Genomic DNA, 17060 nt, shown 5'->3' with positions numbered 1-17060 from the left:
CACTCTAACTCCACTAAAATTAGTGTGGGTATGTGCAGACAATATAAAGACGTGTGTGTGAGTGTAATCCTACCTGTTGACCCCGTCTATGCACTTGCCCTCATTCAGACAGGGCATGCTGGCACATTCATCAATGTTGACCTCGCAGTCTTGGCCCTTGAAGCCGGCCATGCACTCACATGTGTATGTGGCGATGTGGTCTCGGCAGGTGGCGCCGTTCTGGCAGGGATGCACCTCGCACTCATCGATCTCAACCTCACAGTTAATCCCTGCAGGGGACAGAGCAGGGATGGCAGGGAGCCAAAGTGTGAAGTAGACAACACACCTAATTATCTTACCACACGTACAGATGCAACACAATAACACTGGAGCTGCCAAGAGCTCAGACGCAGACAGACAACAGCTACACAGACTAATGCTACTTAAACAAAGCCGTGCAACCTGGTTACTGGTATAAAAAGATACAAAATAAAGCAATATACTATCTTCTCTGTATTTTCATTCACAGATTTTGTGATGTTTTGGAATCATCCTTAAAATTATCAAATTCAAGTCAATGATTACTGTCCCAAAATACAGTATAACAGAATGAAAGTAATTCTTTGACCATACACCAGGCCCACCAAAAAGAACACCAAAACAATTTTATACAGGGTAGGATTAACCCCCTTGACCACAGGGTTGTCCAAGTCTGACACTGTGGGTCAGTCCATGAGGCAGAAATGAAACCAATCCACTTCCCAAAATAATGCTCTAATTTGTGGAACTACAGTTCCCCTAATTTGGGGACTGTAAACAGGAAGTACAATGTTGCCATGGAGTCAGTGAGTTAGCCTAGCCTATATTTGTTTTTTTGCCAACTGGCACCATTAAAAGTATGCTGTTACCTAATAGCAGTTCCTGTTTGTAAGGTACCCATGGATGCACTGGATTACCTTGATATTGCTGAAAACCTAAAATAGTGATGATTCTCATGCAAGTTCTGGAGTCATAAGGAGTGTTTTTTTCTATGATTTCTGAGCGGGTTTATGAATGTGTATTGTGATACAGTACATTAAGAAATCCTCAGGAAGTGTAAGTCACACTAAATCCAAAATACTGTATCATGTCAGTTCAGATCTGACTGAGGTATTACGCCAAGAAGTACTGAAGCAGTAGGATGACACAAATAAGCTATCGGGCGTTAAAGGTTTTAAAGTTCCTTACTATTATCCATGAGCTGTGTGTCACAATCACTGCTGCAGCTCCAACTGACTGTGTTGGGGAACAGGCCAAACTACAGTAACTAACATCCCGTTGTCTTCAGAACTAATGTGGTATGCAACTGCCCCTTTCACCTCACGCAGTATTTGTGCCTGTCTCTCCCTCAGTCTCCCCCCCATCAGGTAGAGACCAAAACACTGATATTAAATGATTTTACAAAACCCCTGATTATGTTCAATGACAGTGTTTTTGTTTGTTTTTTCAATGTACAATGCCAGCATTTTAATAGAAAAATGCTTTCTACAATATCAGCGTAGGGCAAAGGGGTTGCAAGATTAACATGTGGGGCAAAGAGATGTGTAACAGAATACGAAGGCAGAAAAGAAAAGCTAATATATATTTTAATTTTGTTTGGCATCTTTTGTTATGTATTATTGGACAAATTGACTCATATGGTTCTCTTTAAATGTTTCCAATAAAAACATTCTTAGAGGGAAAAATTTAGTTGACTGAAACCCACTGATAAATGCGAACTGTGGGGTGTCCCAAGCAGGCTTAGCTTTGTGTTCTGAGGTTGCAGGTCAAAAAGGTTGGGAACGACTGAAGCACAGCGTGGTTAAGATTACAGAAAGATCATGTTTATGGCAAATAAACTATGGGCTATTTTTTGGCTGCTTAAACACAACAAAGCTTGTGGTTACGGTTCATAAAAAGGCGAGCAGAAAATCCACTCTGTGACAGGACACTCCTACTTTCTGCTTTACCACATACACTGTATTGGCACTGAATGTTGGTATTGTTGCTGAATTATACAATATAGGATGCCAGTGATTCATAATTTAATTTCTGTTTTAGTTCTCAGTTCACACTGAAATGAATAAAACTCTGTGAGCCTCAGCTAATACGTGACTGAAAACTAAACTGAAAATGGTTAAATCTATTAACATCAAATGTCTGCTCATTAACCAAGAATCTCTGATTCAATAACATAAGTGTCTCCCAAAAACTCATTCACAGTGTCTTACCTTTGAAGCCTGGAACGCACTCACACCTGTAGTGATCCACCTCATCCAGACAAGTGCCATTGTTTTGACAGGGTCGTGAGGCACACTCATTGATGTCCAAGTCACAGTGGTAGCCTTGAAATCCAGGCACACAGAAACACTGGTAGGTATTAACGCCATCTTTACAGATGGCTCCATTCTGACAGGGTTCAGATAGGCATTCATCAATGTTCTCCTCACAGTTGCTCCCCTGGTACCCAGCAGCACACTGGCACCGGTGCCCAATGTCAGGGATGTCCATACAGGTGCCACCATTCTGGCATGTTTCCTCTGAACAAACAGTCACATTATCCTGGCAGTCCTCTCCTCCCAATCCAAGGGGGCAGTGGCAGGAATAGTGACTGACTCTGTTGACACAATGAGACTGGATGCCTTTGCAGGGGTTGCTCTGACATTCATCTACATCCTGAGTGCAGTCGAGCCCTGCAAAGCCGTCCGGGCAGTGGCAAGTGAACTCGTCAGTCCCAGGCTTGCTGGTGCAGTTGGTGCAAGGTGCCATTAAACAGGCGTCATACAGCTCATCACAGTTTTTGCCCATGTACCACACCGGCCCTTTGGGGCACAGGCACATGTAGTCACTCAGGTAGTCAAGACATTTGGCACCATTGTTGCAGGGAGATGATAAACACTTGTCTGCTGCTGCTGTGCACAATAGACCTGGGAAGACAAAAGAGAGGTATTACTCAATTCATGTTGTCTACCTAATTCTTGTGTAAGCTGCGTATACACAATAAAACATTTTATACAAGCATGATACTGTCATTTTTTTCCTTTTTCTGTAAGTATGTGCTGTGTGTAATAATGTGTATGTTTTATTTATATGCTTGAGAAGTCTTCTGTGTCCACTGCCACACAACAGACTGACACTTGGCCCCATCATGGTCCACCAGGACCCACCATCCAATATTTTTCTTGTTTTTTTAAGACTTCATTTACAACACAACACCAAGTGGTCGTTCCATCATTGAGCTCGCAACCTATAAGACAGAAAAAAGCAGCACAATCGTTGGATGTCAGGAAGCCAATATATCATCTGGGGCGGACTAGAGTTGTGGAGCGTGGACTGGTAGCTGGAGAGGTGCAAGTTCACTCCTGAGCACTGCCAAAGGAGGTCTTGAGCAAGCTCCTGAACCCCCAACTGCTCGGGGCACCCTACTGACTGGCAGCCCCCTCACTCTGACATCTGTCTGTGTGTTGCTATGGGTTGTGTTTGTGCATGTGTGTATCTTTCAGACCTGTGTGTATACTAACATGAAAACACTGAGTTTCCCCTCTGGGGATTAAATAAAGTAAATCTTAATCGCACAGCCTTTTCTGGCTTTCCCTCTGATGTAGGCTACTTCAGCTCCACCTTAAAGAGACAGGAGTTAAAATGGCTTGTTTCAGACAGATGATGAACTGAGGGGCTACATGAAGGGCCAGTAAAACTCCGGGATGTGGATTTGGCTACATTTCTAAAAGCATGAGCAAAAATGGCTGCGCGGACAAAACAAGAGTGCCATCAAACTTCATCGATAGTTATTCCAAGGAAAAATACATCAGTATACAGTACACCTTTTAATTGACAAGTGACCTTGGTAAGTCACTTGACCTTGGTAAGTGTAAAATAAAGCGCAAAAACAAAATAGTATGAGCACTAAACGCCTACAATACAGATAAACTCGCAGATCCTTTTACATTCTGTTGAACAAGTCCCCAAGAATAAAGGTAATGGTAAGTACTTTTTTTACCAACAGAAAAACATAAAGGTACACAATTGTGGATTAGCACTTCTATAAGCTAAACACTGTCCCCTCTGACAGTGGGCTACCTATAATTCTGACCTTCAAGTGTGCTTAGAAACCAATCTGGTGATAAAGAGTAACAATCCCCTCTTTCCTCTGGACTTAAGGTCACAACAGATGGTGTTAAAAGTAAACTTATTACATGATTTAGCTAGCAGCTGTCATTGTTGTCAATGAAAGTATTACTCACTACTGTTCGTACACAGTTTGGTACTTCAGGTTGTAATGTGTAGTACAATAGTGACATTACACATCTGAAAAATGCAATGACTAACTGTTTAGTTGTTTTTTTTCCTGTAATTTTTTTCAGAAGCAGGACTCGGGCCCAATCCACACTACTCCTTTTTTGTTTAAAAACAGAGTTTTAAGACGAATACGGTCTCCATCCACACAGGCATTTTAGCTGAAGCAGATGGTCTATTCTGTAGTTACAGAACATTTGGTGAAAGAATAAAGAAATACAGACGAAGAACCACATAATAAAAATATCAAGTAGCATTGTTTTTCTACTTGCATGAGATCCAATCGGAGAACCAAACGTGAGCGTTTGCATCATTGTTTCTAAAGTCCTCCATTTTTGCCCATCCGCACTAAAACACTACCCAGAGTTTTAAAATTAAAAACGTGGCAGCATTTTCAACCTTCTCCGTTTACGTCTTCGTTTTTGCCGTTTTAGTCTTAACGAGAGGTGCAAATGTAGAAAAATGTCTCTGTTTTTAAACCAAAATGCAGTTGTATGGATGGGACCTCAGAAGAATTGATGTCAGCCAGTCAGGGACACTCTATGAACTTTCTTGTTGAGCTACCCCCACACCAAAATGTCAACTTCATACTCAAGATATCTGATGGATGGCCGGATTGCTACTGAATAAGTTGTGGTTATTCATTGTCCTACCAACATTGCCTTTACATTAGCATCTCAATAAGTTCTGACTACACAATGCATTAGCTAATGCATTCATGAGGATGTAGTGCTATTTTATGGCCAAAAAAAAGTTTTGCCTCAATTCTGCTAATGCCCATCAGAATGTTGTTTGCCAGGTGAAATGGGGTGTTATGAAGACTTATAATCTTCTTTCTCTTTAGAAAAGTAACACAGATTTAAAGGTTCAGTGTGTAATATTTCTATCGACAGAGGATCTATCGACAGAAATGCAATATAAAATCCATTACTATGCTTTCAGTGGTGTGTAAAGACCTTACATAATAAACCATTATGTTTTTATTACCTTAGAATGAGCCATTTATATCTACAAAACCGTGGGTCCCCCCTTCCATAGACGTCGCCACGTTGCATTGTCATGTTTCTAAGGTTAATCTGTTAATCTGAAGGTTGAGAGTTTGATCCCACCTTGAGACAACTTTTTTTTCTCTCACTTCAACAGTGAATTCTGCAGTGAATATTTCTCAGATCACAGCATGTGCTGCACTGTTTGTGTTTCTGGTGTTTGATCTGCATCCATCAACCTACAGATGCTTTTGCATTTCCCCAGTCTCTCCAGACAGAGGACATTTAGGGGAAATCACGTTTTCTGACAGCTCTTTCAAGCAGGCTACGAGCTCTTTTAATGTTGTTCAGAATTTTTCAAAGTAAAAGCTCATTTTAATTCCAAATACTGCATTACAGTAAACAAGCTTCTCGTGCTTTTATTTTGTACGCAAAACCACTAAAGAGGAAGTGATTATGTCAGTAACTGTTGCTGCCATGACTGAGATTTATTTCAGCAAAGCTATCAAAGTATGTACTGCCCCCGTGTTCCTGCTCGACACCCTCTGCTACAATTATTGTTACTAGTCCTATTGTTATTATTGTTATTATAATCATTAACATTACGATTGTTATCATTAACTGTACTATAAATATCTGTACCATTTTTCATTTAGTCCATAGCAACATCACCTTTACTGTCTGTACCTCTGTGTGTGTATATTGTGTAGGCTGCCTCCCTCCCCTCTCTCTCTCTTTCCATCCCTCTCTCACTGTCCCTCTCTTGCCCTCTCTCTCTCTTGTCCTCTCTCTCTCTCTCTCTCTTACCTACAACTGGTCGAGGTAGATGGCCGCCCACCCTGAGCCATGGTTCTGCTCAAGGTTTCTGCCTCTTAAAAGGAAGTTTTTCCTTCCCTCTGTTGCCTAGTGCTGCTCTTGGTGGGAATTGTTGGGTTTCTGTAAATAACGTCATGGAGTACGGTCTAGACCTGCTCTTTTATGAAAAGCACTCTGAGATAACTGTTGTTGTGATTTGGCGCTTTATAAATAAAATTGAATTGAATTATTTATATTTTTTGCCGCTATCAAAGCACCATATTCTGGCAGCGGGCCAGATATTACTGCTGGCAGGCAGTTTTGGCAAGGGTCCATAATCACAGAGAGAATAAATATGTTTCCCTTGTCAATGTTTGTATAAACTTTTTTTGTGTGCTTTATAATGGACTGTTGTGCAGAAATAGTGACAGTGTTTCACACTCTTGGCTTATATTTTCCATGTTATCGGTCATTGGCCAAGTCACAATAACATGGTTTTACTGAATAATTAACTAAATATAATTTCTTAATATATCTTCCTAAAGAACCCTCATTTCTTGACGAGCTACTCTCTGCTGTCTCAGAAGAGACACCTTTTGTGCTGTGTCAGCCACCATAGCTGCCCTACGCTCTTTGAAAAGTTAGGGGGCAGTGGTAGACTGGACAGATGGTTGCAGTTCACAGCCCTCCCTACTAGATGCCACTAAATCCTACACACTGAACCTTTAATGCAAGACTATGTAACTTGAATTAAACATTGGCATCTGTGGCAATAACGGGATGACAGCATGTTCAATTTTCTTTAGGTGACTTGATTGAGAGCGAGTAGATGAGCAACAACAAACTTTATTAATCTGTGAAATCTGTGAAATGCGCACACATGCACAAAGAGGACATGCATTATTATGCCTGTCACAGTGATGAGGCTGCCACATGGTCAGGCGCTCCTAGCAACTAGGGCTCAAGGTCACCTCAGCAAAAGGTAAACTGGCACCTCTCCAGCTTCCAGTCCACACTTCGTACTGACTATTCCCTGCTGGACTTGAACCTGCCTCCCAAAACAAGTCACTATGGAACTGATTTTATTATATAAGATGAAGATTGTGCTATTTTTTTCTTTCAAAAGTTACATAGTTTGGCTTTAAAATTCTTCTCTTCGACCCTAAGGTTGAGGAATCTCATGTATGTCAAGCAGGTCAATTCTGACACCTTCTCCTGTGTCCCCCCAACAAGGTGCTTGATTTCCACCACAAGCACCTAAACTTAGATATGCGTGGAATCATGATACTGTAGGGTACTTTGGATAAAATGGCAGACACTGTTCCTCTGCTAGCAAGTCATCATTTCCCACTGCATCCACCACCAGTTCCTCTGACATACATCTGCTATCACTTCCTTTATCTGCTCTTATCACTGAGTTTTCCTCCTCACATCTGCCTCTCACTTCTCTTGCCACCGTCTTGATAAATCCTCAGAAGTGCTGTTGTGCTGAATTGCAAAATTCATACTAAAAGTGTTCCATTTCATTTACCAATGTATGTTTTTGGATCCCACTATTAGTCTCCTGTTTTGACAGGCACAGTTGCCATTTCATGACTACTTAAATTTTGAAACAGTTCTCTTTGATTTGAAGACATATAAACAGTGTACCGAGACTAAGAGTCTACAGCAATGCTACCAACTGACTCTGTGAGTACTGTGAGTGTTAAGGAGCCAGTATACTCCATCGGAAGTGCTTATGGATTGTTGCATTGTCGAATGGCTTCAGCTATACCATCTTTCCAATGTCTCAGTCCAAACCACGCACTTTTTGTAATCTCATGAGTCTCTTGTAATCATGAAGAGGGTTGACAGAGAGAGTGAGGGTCTCTCACTCTTCACTCCTCCATCTAAACTGAATCTCCCCCTCACACATTCCAGGGAGCTGATAACAGCTCCTCCTACACTCAGAACCCCCACCTCACCCACCCCCATTCATAGATCATGGTTATGGCTAAACAGGGTTGATCCCTAGCAGTGACTGGTACCAGCATATCAGACTAACAGTAACACTGAGCAGAGCTGCTGACTATTAGCAGGTAGAAGGATCCCAGGATTCTCTCCAGAGACCTCACCTCTCTTCAGAAGGGGATTGGTGGATTGGTTTAACATTAAATTACTTCCTCTGATGGGAAGTAGGGGGTGTTCTTGTTATATTACATGTATCTTAAAACCAATCAAGAAAATATAGAAGCTGGAAAAACCAACCTCATTCCTTATTGACCCAACTTTATTAAGTTAGTGTGGATTTGTTCCAGGAAACCTTTGTCAGTACAAATTTAAAAGAATCCCCTCATCATTATCTGTATGACTATTTTGTGGCCAGTGTGGATAGGTTTTTTCGTTTTTTTACATTGTGTTCTATACAGAGAAACAAGTATGTTAAAAAGTATATAAAAATACAAACATATACATTTATACATTTAACAAAATTTATCTCATTGCACTTTTCGTATAGAGCAGGTAATAACTGTACTCTTTGTGATAAAGTTAACAGAGACCCAACAAGTCCCTCCATGTGTAAGCACTTGAACACGAAGTAGTATTATAAGACACATATCTGACACATTAAGTAAGAACACGCTGAACTTCCACCCAAAATTTAACAAAATACCCTTCAATGGGATGAACACACACAATTGTGTTTTTTAAATTTGCAGTTTATGTCAGACTTGGGTCTAAGAGCCACAGAGGCAAGCTATATGCTGGTTAGTTTTCCTTTCATGGAATTTTGTAACATCCAGACACATTTCTGTTTCATTTCTCAAAACCTAAGCAAATAAAGTTTTTTCTGTAATTTAAGTGAAACAACTTTTTTAAATTAAGTAACAGCCTCAAACTAAACATAACCAAACTTACACCCCAAAGCTTATGGTTCACAAATGTGTGCTTTTGCAACAATCTGTGTGTCAGAACAGACCGTCCTCATCTCAGGGCATCCAATACCAGCGCTTTCAGAAAAAGTGACAAAGCGTTGTTATTTGACGCTAAAGGTACCCTACAGCGTCTGTGTGAGACGCCCCGGGTGTGTCTCTATGAGACGCTCTGGGGCGTCTTGTACAGACTGCACATCGCTAGCACTGCTAGCACATCGGCCGTGTTTCTGCGGCATAGCAAACAGTGGCGTTTCATACAGACCCTGAAGGGTACCTTAAGTGTCAACTAATTATGCTTTGTCACGCTGTCTGAAACCATCGATAATGATGCACTGAGATGAGAATGCGTTAACTACATGTAGGAATATGTTATGCTGAAAGAATATATGTTGCTAAAACAATTTTGACTATTTTAAGATTTTTAAAGGCATCTGCATGCCTTAAAATAATGTCCAATGAGATAAAAATGTATAAATGAGATTGGATTTTTGGAGGGGGGAGGGCAAGAGAAAGTATTAACCCTGAGTCACAAAAACAGCAACACAAAGTCAACAGAGGGGCTCGCTGCAGGGCAGAGGAACAGCAATGCTATGAATCACAGAGAAAGGGAAGATCCTGACAAACGCACAAGTTGAGCTCAGAGGAATTTTATTGAATCACCACAAGAGACTGGCAGCTCTGCCTGGGTTCAGCTTTGTGTTCCAAAGACTCCACAGCAGGTGGCTGCTTTGCTTTAAACAAAAAAATGCACAAATCCTCTCTGAATTAGTCACAGTTACACATTGAGTGAGAGATGCACATCCTTTTGTCTCCAGTCTGTGCTGCTGCAAAGGCTGCGTCATTTCTAACGCAATGTTTTTGTCTTGTCTAGGGGCAAAATGTTTGTTTTCCTTGTTTTGGTTTTTGTATAACGTAAAGCCACCTACATCCAAAGAATTGCAGGCCTAGGCCATTACAGTTACAATGAAATACAAATAAATGTGTGTTTTTTTTCTGGTATTAGCTGTATGAGTCATTCAATTCTGAGGAGTTCATTATCAGCTGGCTCCTCCCAGGGATTTTGAAACTAAACCAACAGTAAGTGCTACATTTACTGTTGACTCTTTCTTCTTTTTGGGTCACCAGTTCCTAATTTTTATTAGAACAAATCCTCTTAGATGGCAGCCCTTAAGAAGCCCAGAGAGGATGGTTCTTCATGTGTTTATGCTTTCCTATTCTTTCCTATAACTTCTGTTGTTGCTGTTATTTAGGCTTGATTTCATTAAAGCTATCAGTTTTTATTTTGGGGCCCTTTTCCACCCAAATCCCTATACTGCTCAACTAGGCTGTTTCCTCTTAGTACATTAGTTGGTAAATGCTGTTGATGTTTTTTTGTGCACTTTTTTATAATGAAGTTTTGAATATAGTAGTCCAACTAAGCAAACCATACATCGCAATCCCTGCCATCATCGATTCCATCATCACATTTGCCTGCTTCCCATTTGTGTTTTTCGGCAGCTGTCTTTTTCTTTAATTTCTTAAGAACTCAGAGTGCCAGGTCTCTTGCCATGCTCCTTAATACCCCTCACTCCCACCATTCAAAGCTGAGACAAAAAAGCTGTGCAGCAGTGCAGCCGGACGCTCAGCTCGTTACCATGGTGATCTTTAACAATGCCACCCGCAGCAAATCCCTGCTGCTGGTCCGCAACCGTTTAAACGAGTTTCAGACGCTTCACACAAACGAAGGTCGCGGGAAAAATGGGTCAACGGGGTTTCATAAGGTGCTGAGGTCAACCAAAACCCCCCCCCCCCCCAACACACCCAGACACACACACACACACACACAAAAGACACACCGCAAGACTGGTGCTGCACCAGCTGCAGATTCATCACACAAGGAAGTCGCAAGGAAACCAGCTACTTAGATCCTGTTAAATTAGTTAATTATCTGTTGTAAACACTGAAGTCAATTTTAGTAATGTGGTGGCATGTCTGACTAATCTATACATAAACACAGACAACTTTAGCAATTACTAAATGTTTTGTTGGTTCCACTTGGTTCCAAGTTACTGACACTGTCATGATTACAATATAATGTAATATACAAAAAAAAGATGTTAGATGGATTTTGATGGATTTACTTTATGGGTCCATAATTTCCTAATATTCCAGAAAATTTCCTGGAAGAAACTGTAAAATAAATCGTTACCAAACTATCATTTTCTTCTACAGTATGGTCCTGTAGTAACTCTAAACACACATATCAATACATGGTCATGCATGTACACACATACATTTCACACACAAGAAAGGTTGCTGCTACAGTTGTGGATGGAATTGTGAATAGTTGGTTTTCCTAATCTGATGCATGGCAGAAATGTATATATTAAGCTGATGTATTTCCATTTGTACAGTGATGGCACATGTTGAAGCCTTACCCAATTTGAACATCATCATTGTGATCAGCACTGTCCTCTGATATCGGGACCAAACTCTTCCAAACTCCATGGTAAAACACTGAGGTTTCCAGTTAGTGTAGACCAATGCTGTCAGTCCACAGGTTCTCCATCCAACAAGCTGCAGCGCTCCATCCAAGCTGCTCCAAGTTAGCTGCTGAGAGAGAGCACCAGCACCTCCATGCCTGACCAATGGGACTCTGGGTCTCGCTGTGTGTGAGCCTGTGTTTTGGAGTGTGTGTGAGTCTCTCTGGGGACCAAGCTGGGCTGGAGTAAAGCAGAGTAATCATCCTTACAGAGAGTGAGGGGGGGAAGATGTGAGCTGGAGTACTGGAGTGGACTCACCAATTGTATCTGTGCCTATTTCTCTCTAAACCAGTCTAAAACTGGATTCACTGTTCACTACCATTATTTCTATATTTACATGTCAGGGCTTTCCAGAGTGGTTCCAATCAATCACATGGACATATTGGCTGCAACTAACAGCTTTTCATGTTTGATTTAACTGCTGATTATTTTACTGATTAACAGATAAATTGCTTGGTCTGTAAAATGTCAGGAAACACACAAAAAAAGTCAAGCTACAATACTGTAGCTTGTCCATAACAGAAGAATATTCAGTTTACTATTACATAAGACTAAAAAAAAAAGCATATCCTCACAATTAAGAGTGTTGCTGTTACTTTTACATTTTCAAATAATGAACAATAATTATGAAAAATTTTTGTCAATCCACTAATCAATAAATCAACTAATTGCTTCACTTCTAGACATTTCTGCAATTGATATTCCAGATGGCTGCTAAAAGAAATAAGTAAAAATATTTTACAGAAAAGAATGAAATCAAATATTTGTTACATGTTTTAGGGTCAATTTCAAATGGCAAAATAATAACAGATTTTATTTGCTAAATGTACTAAATTGTCACCAAATTATAAATAAAATACAAATCTAATTGAATAAACATGTCAAGATTTAGACTTCCTTGCACATCTTACAGTCAATATGCATTTTGTTTACTGAATGAATTGTCCTGTATCTTCTTTGCTACCGGTCCCATGGCATAATGGAGAAATAATATTTTGTCCAACTGTGTGAATCTTCAATTTCAATGCATGCTAGATTTATATAGGTGACAATGAACTTAAATTTTAACATTCTAAACTGTAATGTGTCCTATTCTAGTTAAACAACACATATGCATTCTGCTCATCAGAAACAGAAACCAGTCATTCACAAACGCTGACAGCAAAGCCATCAGGAACAATTTGGAGGTTTAATATCTTGATCAAGGACACTTCAACATGCAGACTGCAGGAGCTGGGGAACGAACACCAACCTTCTGATTAGCAAACAACCTCTACCACTTGAGCCACAACCGCCCATACTCACATTAGCTGGTTGCCAACGCTAAGGAAACTTATTTTGATTTCACTTGGACGGGGAAGGTCCACATGATGTAGTGTGATTCAGGGTACCTCTCGGGTACAAGTGTGTTGATTGCGTCACCTTGCCCTTGCCTGTTCTTTTCCTTGCGTCTTAGTCAGTCCTACTGGAGATACATGGAGAGACACACAGGAGCCATGTGAGGAGAGAAGAAATGAGGAAATATGTGTTTAGAGAAAGGAGATGTGCTTTTCTCTGAAGCGTCAGGTGAAGCGACGTCCCACGACGGCAGCTGATCATAGCTCAATTAACACAACTCTTGCTGACTTTAATTGTATCCATAATAAAAGTTAATGGGGGAATGAGCGATCATGAAAAGAAAAATCTTCCTAATAAATGCAAGAAAGTTGTTTGTGGTCCTTTTGTTGTTGAGACTTGCAATGAACACAGATTTGTAACTAGAGGGTGAATCAGAAAACAAATCAAATATAAAACTTGAGAGTGATACACATGTGACCTGGAAGTCATTCCCCATCTGCCTTCATGGAGGATATTCCCATCCCATAAATGAAGAGAGAAGGCTTCTGGAGAAGCTTCGAGCGAGGAAACACAGGTGTTTCCTAGGAACCCTGTATCCTCCACACATCCACATGTGAACAGATAATATAACAGAACACAGTTACATGATGAGAGCGAGGAAACACAGGTGTTTCCTAGGAACCCTGTATCCTCCACACATCCACATGTGAACAGATAATATAACAGAACACAGTTACATGATGAGATGCAATATAATGCAGCGTCACACTGTGTGTGATAAATCTAACACTTTATCTGGTGTGTTATTGTGCAGATAATAATAATGCAAGTAACTAAATAGTCTAAGAAGTCACAATTAATCTGTACATAAACTTGAAGATTCAAAAAGGATATTAAATTATGATTAAAATCAACAAATGTTATATACTACTAATAATCAACAATGTTAAACACATCTAAATGAATAAAGGGCTCTTGTATATGTAGTGCTTTTATAGGCCTATAAGAGACTTTCACATTTATCTATAATAGATAATAATAAGATACTGTAAGGTTTTGAAATCGTTTTTAAATAAGGGGTTTTGTGGAGATTCGTACCAGTAGGTTTGAGAGGTGCCCGAATGGGGAGTAACTGATGTCGCTTAAGAATGATGCAAAGGATTGCTCATTTGGCACCTTTGGCTCCTCTGTCTCTCATATCCTCGGTGGGAGGAGCTAAGACGCGAGGAAAGGAAGTGAGGAGACACAATAGCATAACGAAAAGCACCCAGAGACTTGGGATGTACCCTTTGTGTTGGGACTTCCCTGGAAGGTACGCATTCTCTCTGCATGTTCGCTGTTTTTGTTGTAAATGTGAAATTAAGCTACTTAAACAGACATGTAAAGTCAGTGTATTAACATTGCTACATTGCAATCTTATTTATTTCTATGCATAAATCTGATAATTAGGGTGTGTGTCACTATGTGTGGCTGTGGTATTGCTTGTCACACTACAGTGCAGTGTTGAGGCTGTGTTTACTAACATTTAGAGATTTTACTCATGATGTTACGTGTGATTTTCATTTAGTCCACATTTCAGCCTTAAATTAAGTAGTATGTAAGCATTGCTTTGGGGGAAAAACTGTATGTAGGTGTGTTTAAATATTATTACTTGCATGAAGGCTCTTTTATGATTGTTTTACTACACTCAACTAAGCTTTATTTTATTTCACTATTTGGTTCAGTTCCTGTCATAATCTATGGTAGGGGAAAGAAATTAAGTATAATACTTTCTGGTGTTAATTAACACATAAAAGTACATTTTATGATACATGCGTTGCTAGGATACCACCTTGTTTGCTCTTTGAAACCTTTTCTTTGATTTAATTTTCTTTCCAAAATTTCTTTGGTCAGACATGGAATGCCTATATGTGTCTTGATAAAGGTTGTTGGACTGTGATAACACAAGGAACTATTAGTCAGCTAAGTGGGAATATTTGTCTACAGTCCATAATATGATTGTCTTTAGAGACATGACATGTTAAAGCATTTGAAGATGTTAAAGAATTTAGTCTTATCTAATAGTATTTAAGAATATATTTCATCTCTTTGCATTCAGTACAAAGATAGGTCCAGGACATTGTTAGCCTGGCTTAACACAGAGACTGGAAGCAGGGGGCTAGCTTACTTTTACTTACTATTAAAAGTACTGGATACCTCCCAACAACTGCAAAACAATGATGTCTAATCACATGACATTAAAGCGTTATCTGAGTTTTGTTCACACTTATGCTAGGCTACAACATCAAACCTGGAAACCCTACCATGAGAACAGTGTTTGTGAGATGGAGCATGCAGTCAGTGCATCCAACGCCAAGTCTAACTGCTCCCGAACAGGAGTCTCAGGAGTTTCCAGTTTAAGATGACACACAAGCAAATCTGTCAAAATGTCTGTTTGCCCAAATAAAAAGAGAGAGAGAGGGATGTCTGACCTAACATAAATGTACATAAATGAAACAACAGTAGCAAAAATTTTATAACATTTAACTTATATAAGACCTAACAACACTAATACATTTATACATTCATGTGAAAATTTAACAAAACACTTTTGGTAAAATGTAAACTCCTAACTGTCACCCACCAACAAGCTTCCTTTGAGCCAAACTTGGACTCCAGTCCAGGATTATTATGAGTGTAAACTTTGGATCAATGGGTTGCTGCCGCAGTCCCCTCAACTTCCACCCCCATGTTTGGGAGAAGAGGTCGAGGGAGCTTATCCAGCGCCTATCTGGTTGGCTGAGGACTCTGTGGCAGCTAGACGAATGGCTTACTCACCCCCACCCCGAATCCCACTCCCACACACACACACCCCCATCCCCAACCCAAACTGAAAACCCAGTCCTTGAGCCCAGCATCAGGCTTAGCTACAACCTGCTGCGTTCATAACAGCAAAAAAGTTTAATTAAACACTCGGCAAGGGGTGAGGGAGGGGAGGCATTAAGGAGAGACAGGCCTCCTCCCTTCAGCGCCTTCAACAAGTGACATGCAAAAGTGTAAAGTAGTGAGTCACAGCTCCACATTCCTCAGTGACTGGTTGTTGCTTTCATTAAAGCTGCAACACAATAGAGAAATAGGCTGACATAGAGTCTCAGCCAGGTCGGGCACACGAAGAGCAGGCCTGAGAATGCTGACAGTATCACCGTTGTCTGTTGGTCTGTCTTTCTGTTAAGGAAAAGTTAGGTGCAAATTTCTTTACTGTGCTGCCATGTTTTCCCTGAATGTTAAAGAGTTAACTTATGTCTGTCTCCATTGTAAACAGAGTAGCCTTGATACTGACCTTTTAATTACCATCCACATCTCCGATTTACTGAGGACAGTCCCGAGGGACTACTACAATCTGCAAAGCAAGGGTCATGCAAATGACAGGGGTAGCCGAGCTAACACTATTGCTTATGTTTACTGCTGGATGTGAATTTGACAATGTTTGTTATTTGTCAAATTCAATAGGAATTGATATTTGAGTTTTTGGTTTTTCTACCACAGTGAGTCATCTTTGTAATTTGATGTTTTTCCTGTCAGACAATCTGAATCTGAGTCATCAGAAGTGTTGTGCTGTGCGAGAGACCCAGAAAAGGTAACTACACCATCAAATTCTCGAGTGCCTTCAATGCTATACAGCACACGTTCATCCAATGCCAGGCTGATTGGGGAATGGTAGGCACAATGTAGACTGATGGGCTCACCAGGAAGAGGTGATGGACCATCCTCTTTGAGGTCTACATCAGGTGTGATGTCAGTGCCACCGCCCTGTAGCTGCTGAGGTTCTTGGGGTCTTTGGTACAGGTACCACACTGGATGTTTGTGGCGCTCTCCTGACCTTCAGGCTCAGGTTGAAAATGTGCTCAACTGTCCCATAAAGCTGGTCTGCACAGGGCTTGAGAAACCTTGAAATAATGCCATCCAGACCCGTGGCTTTCTCACCTTCTTTCCTCCTTGATGTTGGCATAAAATAAATCCAGTACATTATTGTTTTTGGAACTGGTCGTGGCTGAACTGCCAGTGGTACACTACTCAATTAGAATAAAATGACTTTTGTGTAGCTTATGAGTGCCTGATAAAGAACAAACATTTGTGTGAAACGACATGTCAGAAGTGTGAAAACACAAATGAGTAGCGAAGGACAGGATAGCTAGACAAAGGTAAGAAAAGGATTGTTTATAGCTAATTGT

The 17060-nt window shown here is 40.4% G+C and overlaps 1 protein-coding gene across 1 annotated transcript in view; it reads right to left on the bottom strand.

The window, feature by feature from the left end:
- LOC123960727 (protein crumbs homolog 1-like) overlaps window positions 1–11611 on the bottom strand; it is a 34126-nt gene extending 22515 nt beyond the window's left edge. Inside the window, exons 1-3 of the mRNA XM_046035649.1 lie at window positions 11407–11611; window positions 2229–2924; window positions 74–269 (exon numbers count right to left, since the gene is read on the bottom strand). Coding sequence (XP_045891605.1) covers window positions 74–269; window positions 2229–2924; window positions 11407–11476 — 962 coding nt within the window. The 5' untranslated portion in view covers window positions 11477–11611. The remainder of the gene's footprint in view (window positions 1–73; window positions 270–2228; window positions 2925–11406) is intronic.
- Window positions 11612–17060: the final 5449 nt, after the last annotated feature.

The sequence above is a fragment of the Micropterus dolomieu genome, linkage group LG21 (genome assembly GCF_021292245.1).
Source record: "Micropterus dolomieu isolate WLL.071019.BEF.003 ecotype Adirondacks linkage group LG21, ASM2129224v1, whole genome shotgun sequence".
NCBI lineage: Eukaryota > Metazoa > Chordata > Actinopteri > Centrarchiformes > Centrarchidae > Micropterus > Micropterus dolomieu.
This window is presented reverse-complemented; position numbering and strand designations above follow the sequence as displayed.